The 18,304-nt window shown below is 48.3% G+C and overlaps 1 protein-coding gene across 5 annotated transcripts; it reads right to left on the bottom strand.

Moving 5' to 3' along the window:
• Positions 1-439: 439 nt before the first annotated feature.
• LOC309364016 (uncharacterized protein) lies at positions 440-16,521 on the bottom strand. 5 transcript variants are annotated; one of them, XM_081900680.1, is made up of 18 exons: positions 15,607-16,521; positions 15,008-15,186; positions 13,593-13,798; positions 13,091-13,228; positions 11,477-11,660; positions 9,739-9,832; positions 8,856-8,954; positions 8,568-8,658; positions 7,612-7,818; positions 7,149-7,257; positions 6,777-6,873; positions 5,537-5,631; positions 5,174-5,298; positions 4,742-4,901; positions 4,418-4,530; positions 4,227-4,320; positions 2,813-2,887; positions 440-1,834 (listed from the first exon to the last, which is right to left on the bottom strand). In XM_081900680.1, the coding sequence occupies exons 1-18, from the start codon at positions 15,707-15,709 to the stop codon at positions 1,787-1,789; spliced, it is 2,217 nt and encodes a 738-aa protein (XP_081756806.1). In that variant the 5' UTR covers positions 15,710-16,521; the 3' UTR covers positions 440-1,786. The 5 variants fall into 5 exon arrangements, 4 of the variants coding, with proteins under 4 accessions (XP_081756806.1, XP_081756805.1, XP_081756807.1 ...); XM_081900679.1 differs by having other exon boundaries at positions 4,742-4,925; positions 15,607-16,519; XM_081900681.1 differs by lacking the exon at positions 13,091-13,228 and having other exon boundaries at positions 4,742-4,925; positions 15,607-16,519.
• Positions 16,522-18,304: the final 1,783 nt, after the last annotated feature.

Here is an 18,304-nt window from a genome sequence, read left to right as displayed (position 1 = left end):
CTGGTGAGAAACCTTTGCTCAACATATGTGAGAATGGGTGGCAGATGCTTAGTGAAGAAAAGGCATGCCCTGCAACAGGGCTGAGGACCTGTGTTTGGACCCAACCCTCATCAGCCGCAGCCAGAGATGATGGGAGTTGTAGTCCAATAGCATTTGGAGGGTAACATGTTCCCCATCCCTGCTCTACTTACTCAAAGGATATTTACTACTAGAGAAGTTAAAAGAGGCTGGGGGGCAAGAAATACAGTAGTATTAAATTGGCAGGGTGAAGGGATCAGGCAACATAGCCAACAGTACAAGCTTTTGGAGTGGATTACCCCGTCTGCACAGCAACAGGAGTCCCTAAAGTTTGCAAGTCACTTGATGGTCTCAGTTACCTGCTTCCAAACCCCAGAAGTTTGGATCCGTCGCAGCAACAAGAGAGTGTACAATTCATGAGTAGCGAAAAGAGAAGAGTAAGTTTATTGTACAGCTGTAGCACTGTCCAGGTAGAGTCGCACACAGAACAACTGGGCAAGAAATACAGAACCCCCTTCTTCATGAATCTTTGAGGGGCAAGACAAGGGAATTCAGCACTAACACAGTTAACAGAGATCCATTAGCAGTGTAGATGGATACTCTCATTGCAAGCACCATCCTGAGACTGGCGGTCAGCATTGCTTGACCAGTTGGTTACCATGGGCACGTGATGTTTCTTGGTTACTCTGCAATCAGCTCTGTTCTCAAAATAGTAAAAATGGAAAAATCCCTGATAAGGAAATAGCACCGAAAGCCACAACATAGCTCTCAAAAGTGGCATGTGGTTCCCAAAACAAGTATATGCTGATATTAATACAAGTGGACAGCAGAGCTGATGTCAGGGGAAAAGCACTCGCTGCTCTGGCCTGTGTGCCTCTGAATGCCAGCTTGGCATACCCAGGCACACACAGGATGGCATTCTGGCACAATAGATTGTTTTTCTTCTTACACCACTGCCTAGCAACCAAGAGGGAACAAAAATAGGCTTCACAGAGAGAATTTGACTCCATTGTCCTAGAGCTTTTAGCTCTGGTTATCAAACTTTATATGCAGCCTAACTGGTGCGTTCAGTTCCTCATAACAAGCATCAATAGCAGCACCTGTGTCACTCACAGTGGGATGTGGCTGTAGCTCCATGGTAAGGCATCTTCTCTGCATGCAGAGGGTCCCAGGTTGAATCCCTTGCATCTCCACATATGGCTGGGAAAGGTCCCAATATGAGACCCTGGAAAGCCATTGTTTGTGTGCAGTGCTAGATGGGTAAATGGTCTGACACAGCATGAAGCAGATTTCTGTGTTCTACATCAGGCTTCCTCAACCTCGGCCCTCCAGATGTTTTGAGACTACAATTCCCATCATCCCTGACCACTGGTCCTGCTAGCTAGGGATCATGGGAGTTGTAGGCCAAAAACATCTGGAGGGCTGAGTTTGAGGAAGCCTGTTCTACATGCTAGGCAAATGTTTGCAAATAGATACGTAACAAAATTAAGAGGAAAGCCACACAATTGAACAGACAGAAGCAGTGTGGGAGTTATAATTGCTCATCACCATTCTCATTGCCAGTAAGTAGGTGCCCCTAACACTTATATAATCACATTCCAGCAATAATCGCAATAGTGGTGCATGTGCTATCTGGGAGACAAAATTAATTTTCTCAGATACAAAGTATGGCATGTACAGAACGGGGAATGTGGTGTTGCTGCAACTGAAGCACATCCTGGAGTGAAGTTGTCTGGGCTCTGCCTAGCCCTGGGGTCAGCAAAATTTTTCAGCCATGGGCCAGTCCACCGTCCCTCAGACCATGTGGTGGGCCGGACTATATTTTGAAGAAAAAAATGAACGAATTCCTATGCCCTACAAATAACCCAGAGATGCATTTTAAATAAAAGCACACATTCTACTCAGGTAAAAACACCAGGCAGGCCCCACAAGTAACCCAGAGATGCATTTTTTAAAAAAGGATAGATTCTACTCATGTAAAAACACGCTGATTCCCGGACCGTCCGCGGGCCGGATTTAGTAGGCGATTGGGCCGCATCCGGCCCCCGGGCCTTAGGTTGCCTACCCCTGGCCTAGCCAGTGGCTAACAGCTGCATGTTTACTGCCTTAACAACTTTGATCATGTGTCCGGAAAAGAATTTCAATCAATATGCATCAGCATTTACTGCTGTTTTTAATTTTAAACCTTTCCTGTCTAGCCTGCATTATTTCTTAGAATATGAGTGCAAATTGCTTATACAGAGATGACTCATTGACATGAAAGCTTCCTGCCACATTTCAGGCTGGCTGGGGGCACCTAATCACTGGCTGTGCCTGGCCTTTTGAAGTTCTTGCATTCTGCCTTGAACGTGTAAGCTCAAATCTAATTTAAGTGCAGCAGGACATGGGCACGGGCAGAAGACAGCACCAAAGAAAAGATCACAGTTAATTATCCACATTAGCTTGTATGTTCTTGGTCGGCACAAGCTATTCTCATTGCAAATGTCATTTCACAGAATATGCTTGCAGGGACTGTGACGGCAGTAAAAGGGGAGGAAAGAGAGACACAGAAGCAAGGACTATGGGGAGGGGACAGGAAGCAGCAGAGCACAGAAGCCTCACCCTTGACCACTGGAAGCCCCACCTAGCTGTTTCACTAAATTCTGAGCATGCTGAACACACGTCTGATGTCTTTTGAAGCTTTCCTGCACAACCGCAAACGATGGAAATGTGCTCTTTGTTAAAATGGAAGCTGAGAGTCTCAGAGTCTAGGTCCTGGGTAGCACCCAGCAGGAGAGTGAAGTCACCACCTGACCTGGGCCTCGAGCTGCTCCCCTGGGCGATAGGCCTTCCACATGCACACTGTGCCATCTAGAGAGGCCGACACATACTGCAGGGAAGCAGAGAGGAGAACACGTCAGGGCGCAACAGCGTCAGCACCCTCTATGGGGCTGGATTCAGTGTCTCCATGCAGTGCATCGGTCACCGATGGTCCTCACTCATGTGGGTCTTCAAACTGCATTGGTCTCCCATCCAACTGCATAGCAGACTAGAGTGGGCGGCACCAGCTTGGGATCCACTATCAGTGCAAGCCAAGCTAGGATATCAGAACAGGATTTCCTCCTGCCACATGGCGCCTTCCTGATACGCATGTGGGTGTGTGGGTGTACTTCTCCACAACTGACAAATCTGCATTAAAGCAACCAGTAAGGAAGCTGCTTTTTTAAAAAGAGTATGCTAAAAAAAAAGTTAGTTGGCCAAAGACCAAGTGACATTTGGTCAGACACCCAGCACGATTCAAGGAACAATGCTATAAGCCACATATGTATTCTGCTTCTGGCATGGCTGGCTGTGCACAAATCAAGTCTGGGCCCCAGAATCCTCAGCAATATCCTCAGGACTCTGAGAGGCACACTCATGGCTTAAGCAGTGAGCCAACTCACTGTGTGCACATCTGACTTCCCATGTTTAAGAACTTAAGAACAGGGCCTGCTGCACCAGACCAAAGGCCCATCTCATCCAGCATTCTGTTCTCACAGCTCTCAAGCAGGTGCCCATGGGAAATCCACAAGCAGGATCTTAGTGCTTCCCATGTGAACAGAGAATACACTACAGAATCCTGTAGCAACTTCTGAGGCATATTCTTAGCTTGTAGAGGTCGCCCTTGCCTGCCCCACAAAGGATGGCTATTGCTGGCCTAGATACAAGCTAGAGGGGGGCAGCCATGTTTGCTCCCTCAGGAGGATTCAGCTTATTGTCAGCCGCTGTTAGTGAAGCCAGACAGAAGCAGAAAACAGGTAATTATTTGTTGAGTCCACCCCTTGGCTGTGCTGTGATAGGTAAACGTCTTGTAAACTGCTTTGAATTCTAAAATAAAAAAAGGATACAATTCCCCCTCTCCATTAAGTACTAGTTTGTTTGTAGGAGGACTGGAAGTGCAATATAATACCCTATTTAAACAACAAGAATACAGCGTGGGGACAATCTTTTGGTAGTGCTGCCCAGCTCAAAAGTGGGCAGGACCTCACTAAATGTCGTCAACATGCAGCTGGCTCTCTGAACAGGATGCTGATAGATACAGATTAGGCACATGGCTCCAATATGCACCATCACAGTATATGCACTGCTTTGCGCTGGTCCATTCATGACTTGGACCTAAGAGTGGGGAAACTCCCAGCCCCCAGCTTTCTTGACTTTTTCCCCTAGTGGGTGGTCCCTGTCTCTCCTACCTGCTCCATTTCTGGGACATGGATGAGTCCCTTGACGGAATCTTGGTGCCCTGTGTAACTTTGCACCTGCACTCCAGAATTTGGATCATAAACCCTGCAGGGAGAAAAAGGCAGAGCCATCAGCCTGTTCAAAGATGTGCTGCCTGTCATCCCTTTCCTTTCCACCACCAGCTTCCTTATGCAGGGGCTACCTGATGGTATCATGGACCCCTGCAAGAATGCAGCCATTGACCTGGTCGATGCAGAGGCAAGTGATCCCTCTGGAGGCTCTCAGGTTCTGCACACAGCATCCACCATCTTCGCTCTATGTGAATCATTCAAAATAAAAATCCCATCATCTCTGCTGCTGGAGGAAGACTTTCTGGTCATTCCCTGGAAAATCCGTATAACTCCCCAAAAAACTTATTGGTCCAGAAATTCCACCAAGTTCTTCAGCAACTAGCCCAAAGTTTTCCTACCTCCCTGCTAGTGAATATACCCAACATATGAAAGTCACCACCTGATTAAGGGCTTACCCAGAGCCGAATGGAGCCATCTTCAGCACCGCTAACCCACTTGTCCTCTAGTGGGTGCCAGACCAAGGCTATGACAGCGGCTTTGTGCCCACAGAGCTCAGCCAAGAGCACCAAATCAGCACAGTGAGGATTGAAAGCGCAGATAAAAACTCTGCCAGTGCTGGAAGAGAAAGCAAATTGCCTCCTGCCCGGGCCAGGAGGGTGTGGGCTGTGGATGCAGGGATGGCAAAAGACATGGCAAAATCGAATTAGCGGCCCCGAACCCAAAGATTAGGTTCCTGCAGGAGTGCCTTCATCCTTTCTATTACTGTTGTCCCCCACCCCTACTTTTCAGCAATACATCTCTCCTCCTTGGGAGGCCTCAAAGTGCTGTTTGAGAACATTCTGTGGCTTCCCCACCTTTCAAATGAGCAGGCAGACAGAATCACCCACCTCTTTGGGGAGTAGGCCATATCCAGGATGGGCCCGTTGTCCTCAGGTAGACTGGAAAAGGCATTTTGCAAAGAGTGGTTGTGCAGGTCCCAAAGACACAGCTTTCCATCCCATCCTCCACTGAGCTACAATGAAATACAGCAAGGTGAAGTCTTGCTTTGCAATGCTGCCTCCCCTCCTTGCAGTGTGTGTTCTCTCTCTCTCTGGCACTGGCACTCACCCACATCCCCTCTCCTCCCTATTTGTGCCATGCAGGGTCTTCCTACAGCATCTCACTCTCTTCCACTCTCTCCCTGCTGCCCATCAACAGAGGCTGGGCTCTCTCATACAATGCCATCCAAGTCCATTCTATGGTTCACTCACCAGGTAGGGGAAGTACAGTCCAGCATCGCCAGCTGCCACGGCAAGTGCCGTCACCATGCCCGTGTGCCCGCACAGCACCGTTCTGCAGGTGAAACCTATTTAAGGCAGTACTGGCATGAGAGAGGCAGTAGCAGGATGGAGAAGAGGAAAAAACAGGGACTGGAATCTCTTACACACGCAGGAGGTGACTTCCCAAAAAACGAGCCTGCGGTGCTTTTTATCCCCATCTTGACCCTACTCCAAGAGGAAGAAAGGTGGGGAGGCACCAGTACCAAATGAAAACTAGAGAAACTAGATGAAATAAACTAGAGAAACATTCAGTGCCCCAGCATGGTTTGAAGGGAGATTTCATCAGGGACACTTAGGTGTACAACAAGTGGACTCAGCCACTTTTTTGTTTGTCCTGTTTCCGGAAAGCACAAGTCTCAGTGGTTTTCAACTTGTTCAGTGAATTCTAGGCATGAGTCCAAATGATTTTGCCTGTACCCTGTTGCTTTCCCCTGGAAAATTGGAACAAATGACAATCCACAAAAAACCTGATTGCCGTTTGTTCTGATTTAGCGCTAAACCATGGGTTTTCGGGGGGGGGGAGGGAGGGAGTGGCGAGTGGCAGAGCAAGTGGAAGTGAGGATGACCCCAGTGTCCTATACAGTGCTCTGGTTCATTTGGTCCCGGACCATGTTATAGGCCTGCCAGGACAGCTGCCTTGTGTGGTGACTCCAGGTGGTAGCTTCTCAGGGAATGACTCCACCCACTCAGGCTGACTATTGGAGCCTCCTAGACAGCAAAGAGTGTAAGGGGGCTTCCTGGTCCAGTTGAGGCTTGCTTGAGCAACAAAGTCTTCCTGAGCTCTGGTGGGTTCCTGCAGCCTTGGCTGGTCTTTGGCCCTGACTCGCTTGCCACTCCTGATCTTCCTTCTAGACTCTGACTCACAAGTTTTCATTTGGTTCTGGCTTACTCTTCAGTCCTAACTACTGGCTTGTCTCAGACTACCCTTGATTCAGCCCTGCCACACAGTGTTTTCCATCTAAGCTTGCAATCCTCACCCCACTTACTTGGGAATAAGCCCCACTGAATTTAATAGAACTTACTAGGCATGGTTAGGATTGGGCTGTGAAGTGTACTTGTGGAAGGATACATTCAAAGTGCATTGGGCCATTCAATGTTTACTTCTGTGCACCTTTGAAGCATCGTCTCTTTTTCTTTCCCCTCTGAGTTTACTCCAAACCACTTTCTTCACCTGTTACACAACTGCTTGAAGTGGCCTGGGTCTTCTCATCTTGAACACAGCTTGATGCCAATGTTTCAGAATTTTGATCCAACACAGGTGGGCATTGCTACAGCATGGGATGAAAATAGCAAACCATTCAGGGAACCTTTCTTTAGGAAAAATGTCACCCACTTCTCTTTCGTTTGTAATCCAAGGGAATTTTCTGAGCCAAAACCTGTGCTGACATGCTCCTAGTTGGCTCGGTTAAATAAATATGGCTGGCTGGTTTATCTTTCTTATCTTGGAGGACAGAGGCCATTCACTTCCTGTGGCTTACCTGCAAGCACATGTCTTCTGTCTTCTATCCAAGAAGCAGAGGCTAGAACAGCGGTTTGCACTCACCTGGGCAGAAGGTTCAGCTTCCGGGATGAAGCTCTCAAACTCCCAGAGATAAATGTTCCCATCAGCTGCCGACACCACCAGGATATTCAACTCTTCAGCAAAGAGAGCCCTGGCAAAGGCCCAGGGCTTCATTAGCAAGGCAGCAACTACCTTTCATCTGTCATTTCACAGGCAACATTACAGAAGCCAACTCTCTCTCCAAAATTAAATCATGCCCTGTTCTGGCCAGCTTGGTGACCATCATCCCTGACCATTAGTCATACTAGCAAGGGATGATGTGAGCATGACTCCAACAATATCTGGAGCATCACAGGTTGTCCAGCCCTGCTGCAAAGCAAATGGTGAAGGTCTGCCTGATCCCCAAGGAAGAAAGGGCAGTCCCTCGGTCTCTTCAAGACAAATTATGCTGTTGCCTCTCTGCTACAGTAGCACATACTCTTGGGCAGAGCACAATGACAGTTACCTAGTGAAGCCTATGCTCCCTTTCCGCATGTCTTTCGCTGCACTTTGGAACCTGGTGTAGCCACTCTGCTGCCCAATGGAGGCCTTTCCTGGCTTTCGAGGTGAATCTGGACGAGGTTGTGGCTTCTCCTTGCCACCCTCCTCCCTCTGCTGTGCCAAGGGGCCTCTTCTTTCCAGTTGGGCTTCACTTAGGTGGAAGGACTCCCTGCTGAAAGAAACAGAGACACACAGGATATGTGGGGGGGGGGTGTGTGTAGACCTGTGGCTGTGGACAGGGTTGTGGTTGAGGGTGCTCACAACGGCATGAGGGGCAGATGGCTGCATGACTGGAGCAGGCGGAGAATGGGCAGCTGCAGAGGGCAGGGAGCACGAGGGACTAGGATGGGCAGGTGTCTGCTTGTCTGCAAGCATCTCGTCTTTGTACAGCACTACTAAACATGACACGGTTAGAGCCAGATGCTGGAGAAAGAACAACTTTTTGAAACTCCACTACAGAGATGGGAAATTTGTGACCCTCCTGATGTTGCTGGAATTTTAAGCCCCATCAGTCCCAGCCAGGGTGGCTGATTGACAGGGATGATGGGAGCTGTAGTCCAACACCCCCCTGACTTTGTGAGGGATGGCAAGGGAGATTCCTCCCAGATCACAGCATTCCTCCAACCACATCTATTCCAGGGGTTTGTGTTCTAGGCCAATGGCAGCTAATGACCAAGGGTAACACATTTAGTAGTTAAGCTCCTCTATTATTCTGGACACTAGTAGATAGCTTCTATCTGGACACCAAATAGCACAGACCTGCTACACTACAGAGTCTCCTCTGCCAGGGGTTGTGCTTCTTCTCCTTACCAACAGAAATCTGCAGCTCTTAGGCCAGCCTCTTGCAATAGGGGCTTCCCCAACCCATGTCACACACCAGGGACTGGCATCTCTTCTTGGTCTGTGGGGACGAAACCTTACCTGTAGATGAAGGGAGAGATGTAGCTCTTCTCCCACTTCTGTAGCATCCCACTGCTGTCCCCACTGAAGAGCAAAACGGGCTCCTTTTTGGCTGGTGGAGATACATTCAGAAGGTCAAGCAGGGGCTTCGGAAAACCAGACAAAAGTTTTATTGCTGGACACATAAAACTCAACCCCGGCCCTTGTCCCAGCCAGATAAGGCTCTTCTAGCTTTGAACCTCACCTGACGGAGCCTGTGCATCTGGGGCTGGAGCTGTTGCAGAGTTAGAGATATAAATGGCTGCTTACCATAAGCTAGGCACTCTAGGGGGTGTTTGCAAGGCAGCACTGTCAGGCATCCCAACTCACTGTAGCGCCAGACGAGTATTTGCTGCGGCTTTGCTGTGCCTGGAAGAAGGAAAAGTTCTGCGTTTCTTAAAATTACTTGGGTTATTCTAAAAAGCTCTTGCCATCCACTGAGCCTCATAATATCTCTGAAGAAGCTGAGTGGGAAATCGCCTTGTGTTAAATTAGAAAAGCATGCATAGATCTCACAACACCTGTTCGCATGAAACTGGAATCTCTGGATATAAATCTGGGATCTGTGGTGGGAACCAACAGGAACATAAGAGGAGCCTGCTGGATCAGGCAAAAAAACCTGTTCCCACAACAATTAACCAGATGCCCATAGGAACATTTAGTCTCTCCCAAGTGCTATACCCACGCTGGGTCTGAATGCAATAAGCACACGAGCCTACCAAGGTCACCACCTGGTTCTGTGATGAAAGCCCTTTTTTGTACTAATTAATCAATTTTTACTACTTTTATATCATGCCTTTCCTTCAAGGAGTTCAGGGCAAAAGACATAGTTTACTCACCCCATGTTTTCCTCACAACAATCCAGTGGCATAAGCTAAACTGGGAGAGGGTGATTGGTCAAGGAGGCCCAGCAAGCTTTGTGGCTGAGTGGTGGAATGAACCTGGATATCTCCAGTGCCAATTCAATGCTCTCACCACTGGGTGCCATACTGTTCTAGTATCTTCCACCAAAGCTATTTTCTCCTAACTGCATGAAAGGACATGGCCTACAGATAAGAAGAGATGCTGAATCTAACATTGACGGCTGAGAGACCAGGTGAGGCCTTGTATTGCAGATATTGGGGGGGCATCTGTACTCTGCTGGAGAACTCACCTATCACATGCCTCGAGTCTGGCAGGCTGAGAAGCTGCTGAAGAGCAGGCTCATCTTTCTGTCGGCCTTGGAATGTGGATATGAACTGTGAAACCTGAAAGCAGATCAGCACAAAGAATTCAGAACAGGTTGGCCATTTAATACCTGTTTCTCCTTATTCTTCCTATAAATGTGGAATGGTACACAAGAGCCATCTTTACTTAGGGTTCAAAGACCTATCAAAAAGAGCTGTGCTGGGGGCACTTGTTCAGTGGACTTTTGAGCTTTGTTGAGCACACGACAGAACTTGGGATGGAATTGTGCTGGATCTGGTATTGAAAGCTACAAAGAAGTGTAATCTTTGAGTATGTTTTGGGGGGAGTTTGCAGATCCAGGAATACAGTGTTAGAGGCGCTAATGGCTTTTGAAGCATCCACCCAATGGAAATAGCAATTGAAAAACATGTTCAGGAAGAGGCCCTGAGAATGGGAGGATACAACAGCCAAGGAAATGAGAAGAGACAGGATTTAATCTTCAGTATATCTGCCACCTGACATTTGGAAGAGGATCAGAGTAATTTTTCAATATAAAACGGCTGTGTATAGTTTTTATGTCATCTGTATCGTGTCATTAATCAGGCAAAATGGGTCTGATCTGTCAAGGTAAGGCAGCTTGTTAAAAGAAATGTGCTCCATCAAAGAGTGTTCTTTTTGACATGGGTAATTTTTCATATGATAAAAATTAATCAATATGAGGAGCTGAGGCCAACTAAGGACAGGCAATTCTACAAGGAAAAATCATCCCATAGAACAGCTCCCATAGGAAAAGGGGACGTTACGTATGTTGTTCCAGGTCAGGCTATTTATCTATCTATCCAGCCCAGTATTTAATACTCTGGGTGGCAGCAGCTCCTTCAGGTCTCAGGAACTGATTGCTCCCATTACTTAGGTCGTTTTAAGTGGAGATGCCAGGAACTGAACCAGAGGCCTTTTTTTGACACGCAAAGCTTACTATTGTACCCTCTCCTCACAAGGCACTGGTCCCCAGGCATCTTTTGCTGGTTACCACCAATAAGCCAAATAATGTCATGCATGGAGGACTAGGCTGTATGGCAGGCTTTAAATTGACTTCCAAGTCTGTAAATCTGTCCCAGACAAAATGGCACCTTAGCACATTCTGCAGAACCAAGTGATAAAGCTTTTGTGAGCCGCCCTGCTTCAGGCTGCTATGGGTTGAGGATGGCACACTTGAAGATGCCCCATGCAACTTTCACTCCTGCAGTCTGAAGTAACAGCCCATGAAAAGGCACCCTACAAAATCCTGTTTCATGTGTAACATGGGTGAGCAACAGGATCCTGGGCTTATCGGTCCCCATTTGGACAGCATGGCCAAACCCTTGGCAGCAATTGTTTTCCGCTAGGACTGTGGCCTTGCTGGAAAAAAACAAAAAACTGGACAATGCTAGCGTATATAGTCTTAATGCACATGCCTAATATACTAAGACTGCGGGCAAGTGTGGGAGTTGATTGGCGCAGCCTGGCAGCGCATGTGGAGAGAGTCATGTGGCTTATCCTCTCGGCCACAATTCACAAAGACAGAAAGGGAAAGAAAACACACCGGGGCCTTTTGCCCTCCCTCCCTATGCTAGTTGAGGCGGACGCAATGCTAATCCATCACCAGTAGAGGGCTCCTTATAATAACAAGTTCATTGATCTTTAGGCGGAGGTGTACATGGAAATGCCACACTTAAGTCGCTCACTATTTCCCCAGACTGAGGCTCATAGAGGGTGGGCTGGGTTGTGCCACTGGTGATCCAGACGATGCCAACAGATGCCACGTAGCAGAGTCCTGTAATGTTCCCGGTGAAGGGGCCAAGGCGCTGGATGAGCTTCCCATCCTGGGACCAGATGCCAACTGTCTGGTCAAAAGAACCTGAGAGCACCCTGCAGAGGAGATCACAGACCAGAGGGAGGGTCAGGGAAGCAGGACTTTGGCAGTGCAGTGGAGGAGCAGGGCAGCACTTACATTTCCCAAGCAAAGACTTCACACCCTTTATATAAACCCAAGGCTCCCTTTCAAGTGAATCATTGAAAGCAGGAGAAAATATAACATTTCTTTTTTTTTTTAAGCAAAGTGTTCTTATTTTACACTTCCCCAAGCGGAACACACTCAAAGCCTCTCCCTCCTGGCCAGAGGTTCAAGTAACATCCTGCGGCTTCCAGTTCCTCTTTGTGGTAAACGTCATCCTTCCAGAGCCCTCTGGCTCTAGATCTGCCACTTAAAGCCCCATCCTCTGCAACAGAAATCCATTCATAGGAGGAGGCATCTCCCCCTGCTTCTCCTTTCCCCATCACCACGCTAACTTCTCAGGAAAGGAAGGAAGCTGCAAAGGGAGGGGGAGGGAATGGAGGAGGGAGCAAAACCCAAATAGTATTTTTTTATTTAAAAAATGGAGAAGAAATATAACCTAGGAAACTTGAATCAGAGGGGACGGAAGCAGGAATTAAGGACTGTAAGGGAAGAGAATTTATGCAGAGTACATTATAAAAGGTGGTAGGTGTGCATTCAGCGCACAGTGATTCTCACTTTCTATATGTGAGAGCGAATTTAGCTCATCCTTGTCCTTCAATTGTATGCTTCCATCCACACCACAGCAGATCTCTTTGGGCAGCAGGATTTGCCCTTTTGAAGTGACTAAAGAGGGAATCCTGCTTTGTCTCGTTTTCCTGTCCTTATGCCAGAATGAGGAACTTTTTTCAGCCCAAGTGAGAGGCCACATTCTCTTCCTGGGGCCTTATGCCAGCAGTGGGCAGAGTCAGAGGCAAAAATGGGCAGAGTCATTGGTATGACTCCTACCTTTCCTACAGTAAAAGCCAGAGGTTTCTACGCATGCCCACATCCAGGCAAACAAGAGGCATTGTCGCAACTCAACAGCATATTCTTGCCATGCAAAAGCACTTGAGGGGGATGCAGAGAAGGATCAGTCAAGGGCACAGCTTCTGGATGGAGGTGCGTGGCCTGGGACAAGTCCCAGGAGTCATTCAAAGAGGCCTGGAGGTCTACCCCTGGCCCCAGTTCTGAGGTTTCCCACCCCTGTTCTACATAAGAATTGTGGCACCAGGAAGCTGCCATGCAAGTACAACATAAGACTATCCTTCAGCACAAAAGTCTCCCCTCAGTCCACTGCTGCTAGTACCTAACTGGCTACTCTTGCCTAGTACCTTCCTGTTCGGGGGCAAGGAGAGTCAATTAGATGCTGACCGGTCATGGGTCACGTAGCAGAAGAGCATCTCTTGACAAATGCCTTCACACACAGAACCTATTATCCAGATCCCACGGCCTAGGTGGCCTGCCCTTCGCACTGAGCTTGTACCTTGTGGTTTCTTGCTGCCGCACCAGCAGCAGGTGAGTGATGGCTGCACGATGGGCACGTGGGATACAGTGCTTGGTTGTCAGGCCCTTCCTGCCTGGAGTCTGATAGGTGTCAAAGATCAGCAGCTTCTTGTCATACCTGGGAAGGGAAGGGACTGTTGGATCTACTGAAGCTGGATTCTGAGGCTGGTGTGGCTTAAACCTCCCCATGGTGGGAGAGAGGGAGCTTTGGTTTCAAAGCAGAGCTGCAGATTCCCTCCTTGGGAAAATGTGTATGACTCACTGCTTTGTCCTTCACAGTCATCCAGAAACCACATTATTACTGTCACCTTGCTGGAGACCATCTCACTCCCTTCCAGCAGGGCCTGTTTGATAAGGTTCTGCATGACGTGAGTAGCATATGATAGAAGCATTTCACAAAGCTGTAAGTATCACAGGGGGTCTGTACTTTGAACCCATCTGCAGACGGAGCCCATTCTTCACTCCCGCAACTCCCAACTTACCCTGCTGTGTATATTTGGTTGTCCAGGCAGGCGATGCAGGACACGATGTCTGTGTGTGTGTGCTCGGAAAAGCCCTGGGCCATGTGGACCACATGGCCAGACTCTCTCCTTTCATCCAAGGGGAAAGCCATCAGGCGTCCCTTGCTGCCACAGAGCAGGAGATGCCGAGCCAGGCTGATGGACAAGGTGAAGATAGGGTAGCCTAGCTGGAGGGAGGGAAAGCGGGGACTGGCTTGAGCGCAGGAAGACTGTGCACAAAATAATAGGCTCTAGGGACTCAGGGAGGCAATACTGCCTAGTTCTCACCCTGCAAGACTCTCTGGAAGGGCCTGGTCTTACATAGATTTTATTGGGGTTAGACCAGCAGGGCACTCGAGGCCCAGAAGACAGCAAAATCTATTCCTGTTTTCAGTGCTTTTTTTTAAATAAATAAAAGGTTCCGGTACTCACCATGAAGTTGTTGCAGTAAGTGCCACACTTTTAACATTTGGTGTTGGGAGGGGGGAAGGTGTGGGCACCAAAAACCCTTGAGTAGCCCCCAGAAGAAAGCACTGCCTGTCTTGCAGAATGAACATGACACTTCAAGGCTCAAATATTTTATTTATTCATTACATTTCTATATGGCCCTTCATCTGAAGATTGCAGGGTGGTTTACAAAATAAAAACACAAAAATGTACAGCATACTAACAAAAGCAATACCCCTTCCCCTGCTGAAAAGGTCATAGATTGTTTAGTTAGCCAAACAATATTTAGGAAGCTGCCTTCTACCCCAGGGACAGGGAACCTGCAGCTCTCCATTTGTTGTTGGACTACAACTCCCATCATCCCTGAGGCTTGGCTGGGGCTGATGGGAGCTCTGTAAGGCCACAGCTTAGGCACACCAGGTCTGCACTGACTGGCAGCAGCTTTCCAGGGTGTCAGACAGATGTCCTTTCCAGCGCTACCTGGAGAAGCTGGGAACTGAGCCTGGGGCTTCTTGTATGCAATGCATGTGCTCTGCTCCTGAGTTGCAGCCCTTCATGGGAATACTGGTTGGGGCAAGTTCTCCTTTATCCTCAGAAGCCTCAGTTAGTAGGTGCAGAAAGTGAGATCTGTACCTAAATTGCAGCTGTAGCATCCCAGGAATCCCCAGAATTGAGCAAGAGCTTAGCACAATCACTCTCTGACAGGGTTTCCCATACTTGGGGCTCCAGCTGTTTTTGGACTACAATTCCCATCATCCCTAGCTAGCAGGACCAGTGTACAGGGGTGATGGGAATTGTAGTCCAAAAACAGCTGGAGGCTCAAGTTTGGTAAACCCTGTTCTATGAGATCTGATCAATTCCATGCAATGACTTACAAACTTCAGAAAAGCAACTGTGTCATTACTCTTGGCCTGCACTGACCCCAGGATGTAATACGGTGTGGTTCTTACCAGGATGCGGTCAAGCACAGTGCCGCCTACAGCCCACACGAGCACGGAGCCATCATTGGAAGAAGAGAAGAGGAGTCGTGCCTGCACCCAGGACTGGAAGTGGGTGACTCGGCCAGCATGCTCCTTGGCGCAGAGGGACATGCGCCCATTCTCCACGTCCCACCATTTGATAACTCCATCTATCAGGGCAAGAAGGGTGACAATACAGCTTGTTTAGCTAGGGACTCATTTCAGAAGGAACGTCTCCAGCTCATTTGGAGAGAGATGCCTTAAGGAAAAATCTGACGGGTTTGGAATGAGGGCACTGTGCTAGCATGGCATTCCCTGATGAGAAATTCAAGCATAAATTCAGAGGTCATATGAGGACATGAGTTGAAAGCATGTAGATGAGACAGAAAGCAGACTCTTGGTTCAGGTGATAGATATACTGTGTTTTGGGCTGTACTCTTGTTGTGGGGATGGAAATGGTGGTCTATTCTGTGATGTAACTGTCCAAGATTTGGGTATGTTGTACAAAGCAGGCATGGAAGTTGGGTAGAATTTAATGCTGTAATGCTCACAAAGAACTGGAAAAATGTACCTCCCTAGCTAGGACTCACCTTCAAAGCCGGTGAGGCACTCCCGTCGGGCTGAATGGTAGCCAAGAGCTGTTATGGGGCGGCGATGACGTTCTTTCACCTTCAGATGCTCTTGCATAGCCATGACTGAGATTAGGGCCAGAGAATGTGAGGAAACACAGGGTCACCCCTCTGGCCAGCTTTCCAAGGTCTTTGGGGGAAGTCGGCTTGTTTGGCGAGGACCACCCAATCAACAGAAATTGTGTTGCTGCTAAGTAGCAGGCTGGAAGCAGCCTCAGTATAATGAGCCGACTTGCTAATAGTTTCCCTAGGGTATCTTCTCTGGACCCATTAAAAAGCAAGCAAACCCAAGACTTGCCCTATGAACTTTTACCTGCAGAAAGCTTTTATTGACTGGGTGAGAAAAGTTGTACCATCTCAGCTTTTCTCCTCTAACCTGCTGATAAAGGGACCCTTGCCCTCCTAGGGGCTTCGTGTCATCCTATAAGAGCAAAGAGGGTCTGTTGAATCGTGCACACGCATCCAACTCTTCCTCTGCGCGCGCTCTCTCTCCCCTCCCTTCCTGCGCCCATCTGATGAGGGAGAGGGCACGGTTCTCTCCGCAGCTTCCCACCCTTTCTCAGGCTGCTTCCTTCGCAATCTCTGGGGAAGAAGAGCACCAAGCGGCAACGCGGCGCCCTCCGCCTCCTTCTCGAGACTTGCCCGAATACGCAGCGCGCGCACCAAGGCGCCCGGGGACGTTTCTTCGAAGGCTCCGGCTGTGGCGCCTGTGGAGAGAGAGATGAAGTCGGATCTCTCGTTTATACTTCCTGCTCCTGTCTCCATGGAAATGCAGAGAGGGCGGGAAGGAGCCAATGCCGGGGCTCCCGCCTTGCTGCGGCTTTTGGGCGTCGTGGGAGTGCAAAGCTGAGCCGCCGAGTCTCCCAGGCGCCAGGGTCGGCCTTCGCGTGCAGAATCGGAGAACCGCGCGCGACGTGGGTACCGTCCTGAAAGGCTGGCCCCTTCAAGGGCTCGGCCGGATCACCTTTCCCTAACACCCGGTGTGGTGCAGGGAGGGCAGATGCCCCCCACAAGTAAATAAATAAAAATACTTAATTAACTGAGCAATTGCGTCGCATATAGCTCGGTTCTGCCCCCCTAACAAAAGTCCTGCACCCCGCCTTAACATAAATCCTGGCTATGCCCATGACTTGCATTTTAATTTTCTTTCTTTAACGAGAGTAATATACTGCTTAATCGACAAAAACCTCTAACAAAGCAGCGTTGTTGTTATTTACTTCATTTATGAATGATATAAATGGACTTAACGCAGCACAGAGGATGAAGCTCACTCTTCTTAGGAGGCAGTGATGGCCACCAACTTGGATGGCTTTGAAAGAGGATTAGACAAATTCATGGGAGGAGAAGGCTATCGATGGCCACTAGCCGTGACTGGCTATGCTCTACGTCCACAGTTGGAGGCAGCAATGATTCCCAATAATAGTTGCATATCTCTCTCTCTCTCTCTCTCTCTCTCTCTCTCTCTCTCTCTCTCTCTCTCTCTCTCTCTTGAAGAACTCTGTAAATGTGGACAATCAGCTTCATAGTCCTTAGAACACAGTCCCTTTTTGTTGCAATAGACTAAGCCCTCTCTGGAAATTGCATAGGCCTTGTATCACAGCACAACTGATAACACTGTGCATAACAGTAACTGCACAAATCTCCCATTATGAGGAAAGACCCCATCTGGTGTATTGTACCTTTGGAGGCAACAACCAGCATGAAGTTCACTGTGGTTATAATTTGAAGCGCCATGGAAGATACAGGTCAAATGAACAGTAAGAGAATGAAAGAGTATGAAAATAAAATATGAAAAATTTGGCTGCTGCAGTACTAAAAACGAATGCAATTTGCAACCTAAACATTTGCTGGAATGTCAGGCATGAATATGAAGTTCTTGCTGAAGTACTATATATAGATACAAAACATAGCCGAGTAGGAGAGAACCACCCACAATCATTGTCCAAAGCCTGAAAAATTCAGACAAGTAGCAGATCCATTCTTCCTGCCTCTTGCTCCCGTTGCATGACATGATCTAGAAAAGTGACAAGATGATTGCAGCACATATGACAGGAAGGAGGGGGACGTGGGCTCAGAGCTTTAGCCTTCATGCCACAGAGTCCAACAAAGCTGGAATCGAAAGCACTCGTATGCATTAATACACTTTCCAGGTGGGTCAGAGTCTTTCTCAAGGAACAGAGGCACTGGTACCTTTCTGACTGTAAGTGTGGAGGGTGAACAACCCTTTTCCTCTTTGGGACAACGTTCAAGGGCACAATGCAAATAAGTGGGGGGCAGGTGGAGCAATTAATACAAATTTTTCCCTTGTACACTTGGCTGGCTTCCATATACCCTCACACACTCCTCTCCAGGGATGGAAAAACGTGTCAACTTTGGCTTTCCCAATTTTTCATTTTCCCACTCCCACCAGCATCCAGATTCCTCTGCCGAGGAACCAAGAGAGGTGCATTTTTTGTACTCTCCCATCTGTGCTCCAGGAAGGAGCCAACCCCCTGACCCCACCATCCACCAGCCTATCTCGGATGGCAGCATTTTTGTTGTCTGTTGAGAACTACCTGTTATAAATTACCACCAGAAGCATATTTGCCATAAATAAGAGTGTTTTCTTCATGACTGATGCAGTCCATATAGAACCTGGGAACCTTCACCTGACAAATTG

Source organism: Podarcis melisellensis (assembly GCF_964234715.1).
Source record: "Podarcis melisellensis genome assembly, chromosome: 2".
Lineage (NCBI taxonomy): Eukaryota > Metazoa > Chordata > Lepidosauria > Squamata > Lacertidae > Podarcis > Podarcis melisellensis.
This window is presented reverse-complemented; position numbering and strand designations above follow the sequence as displayed.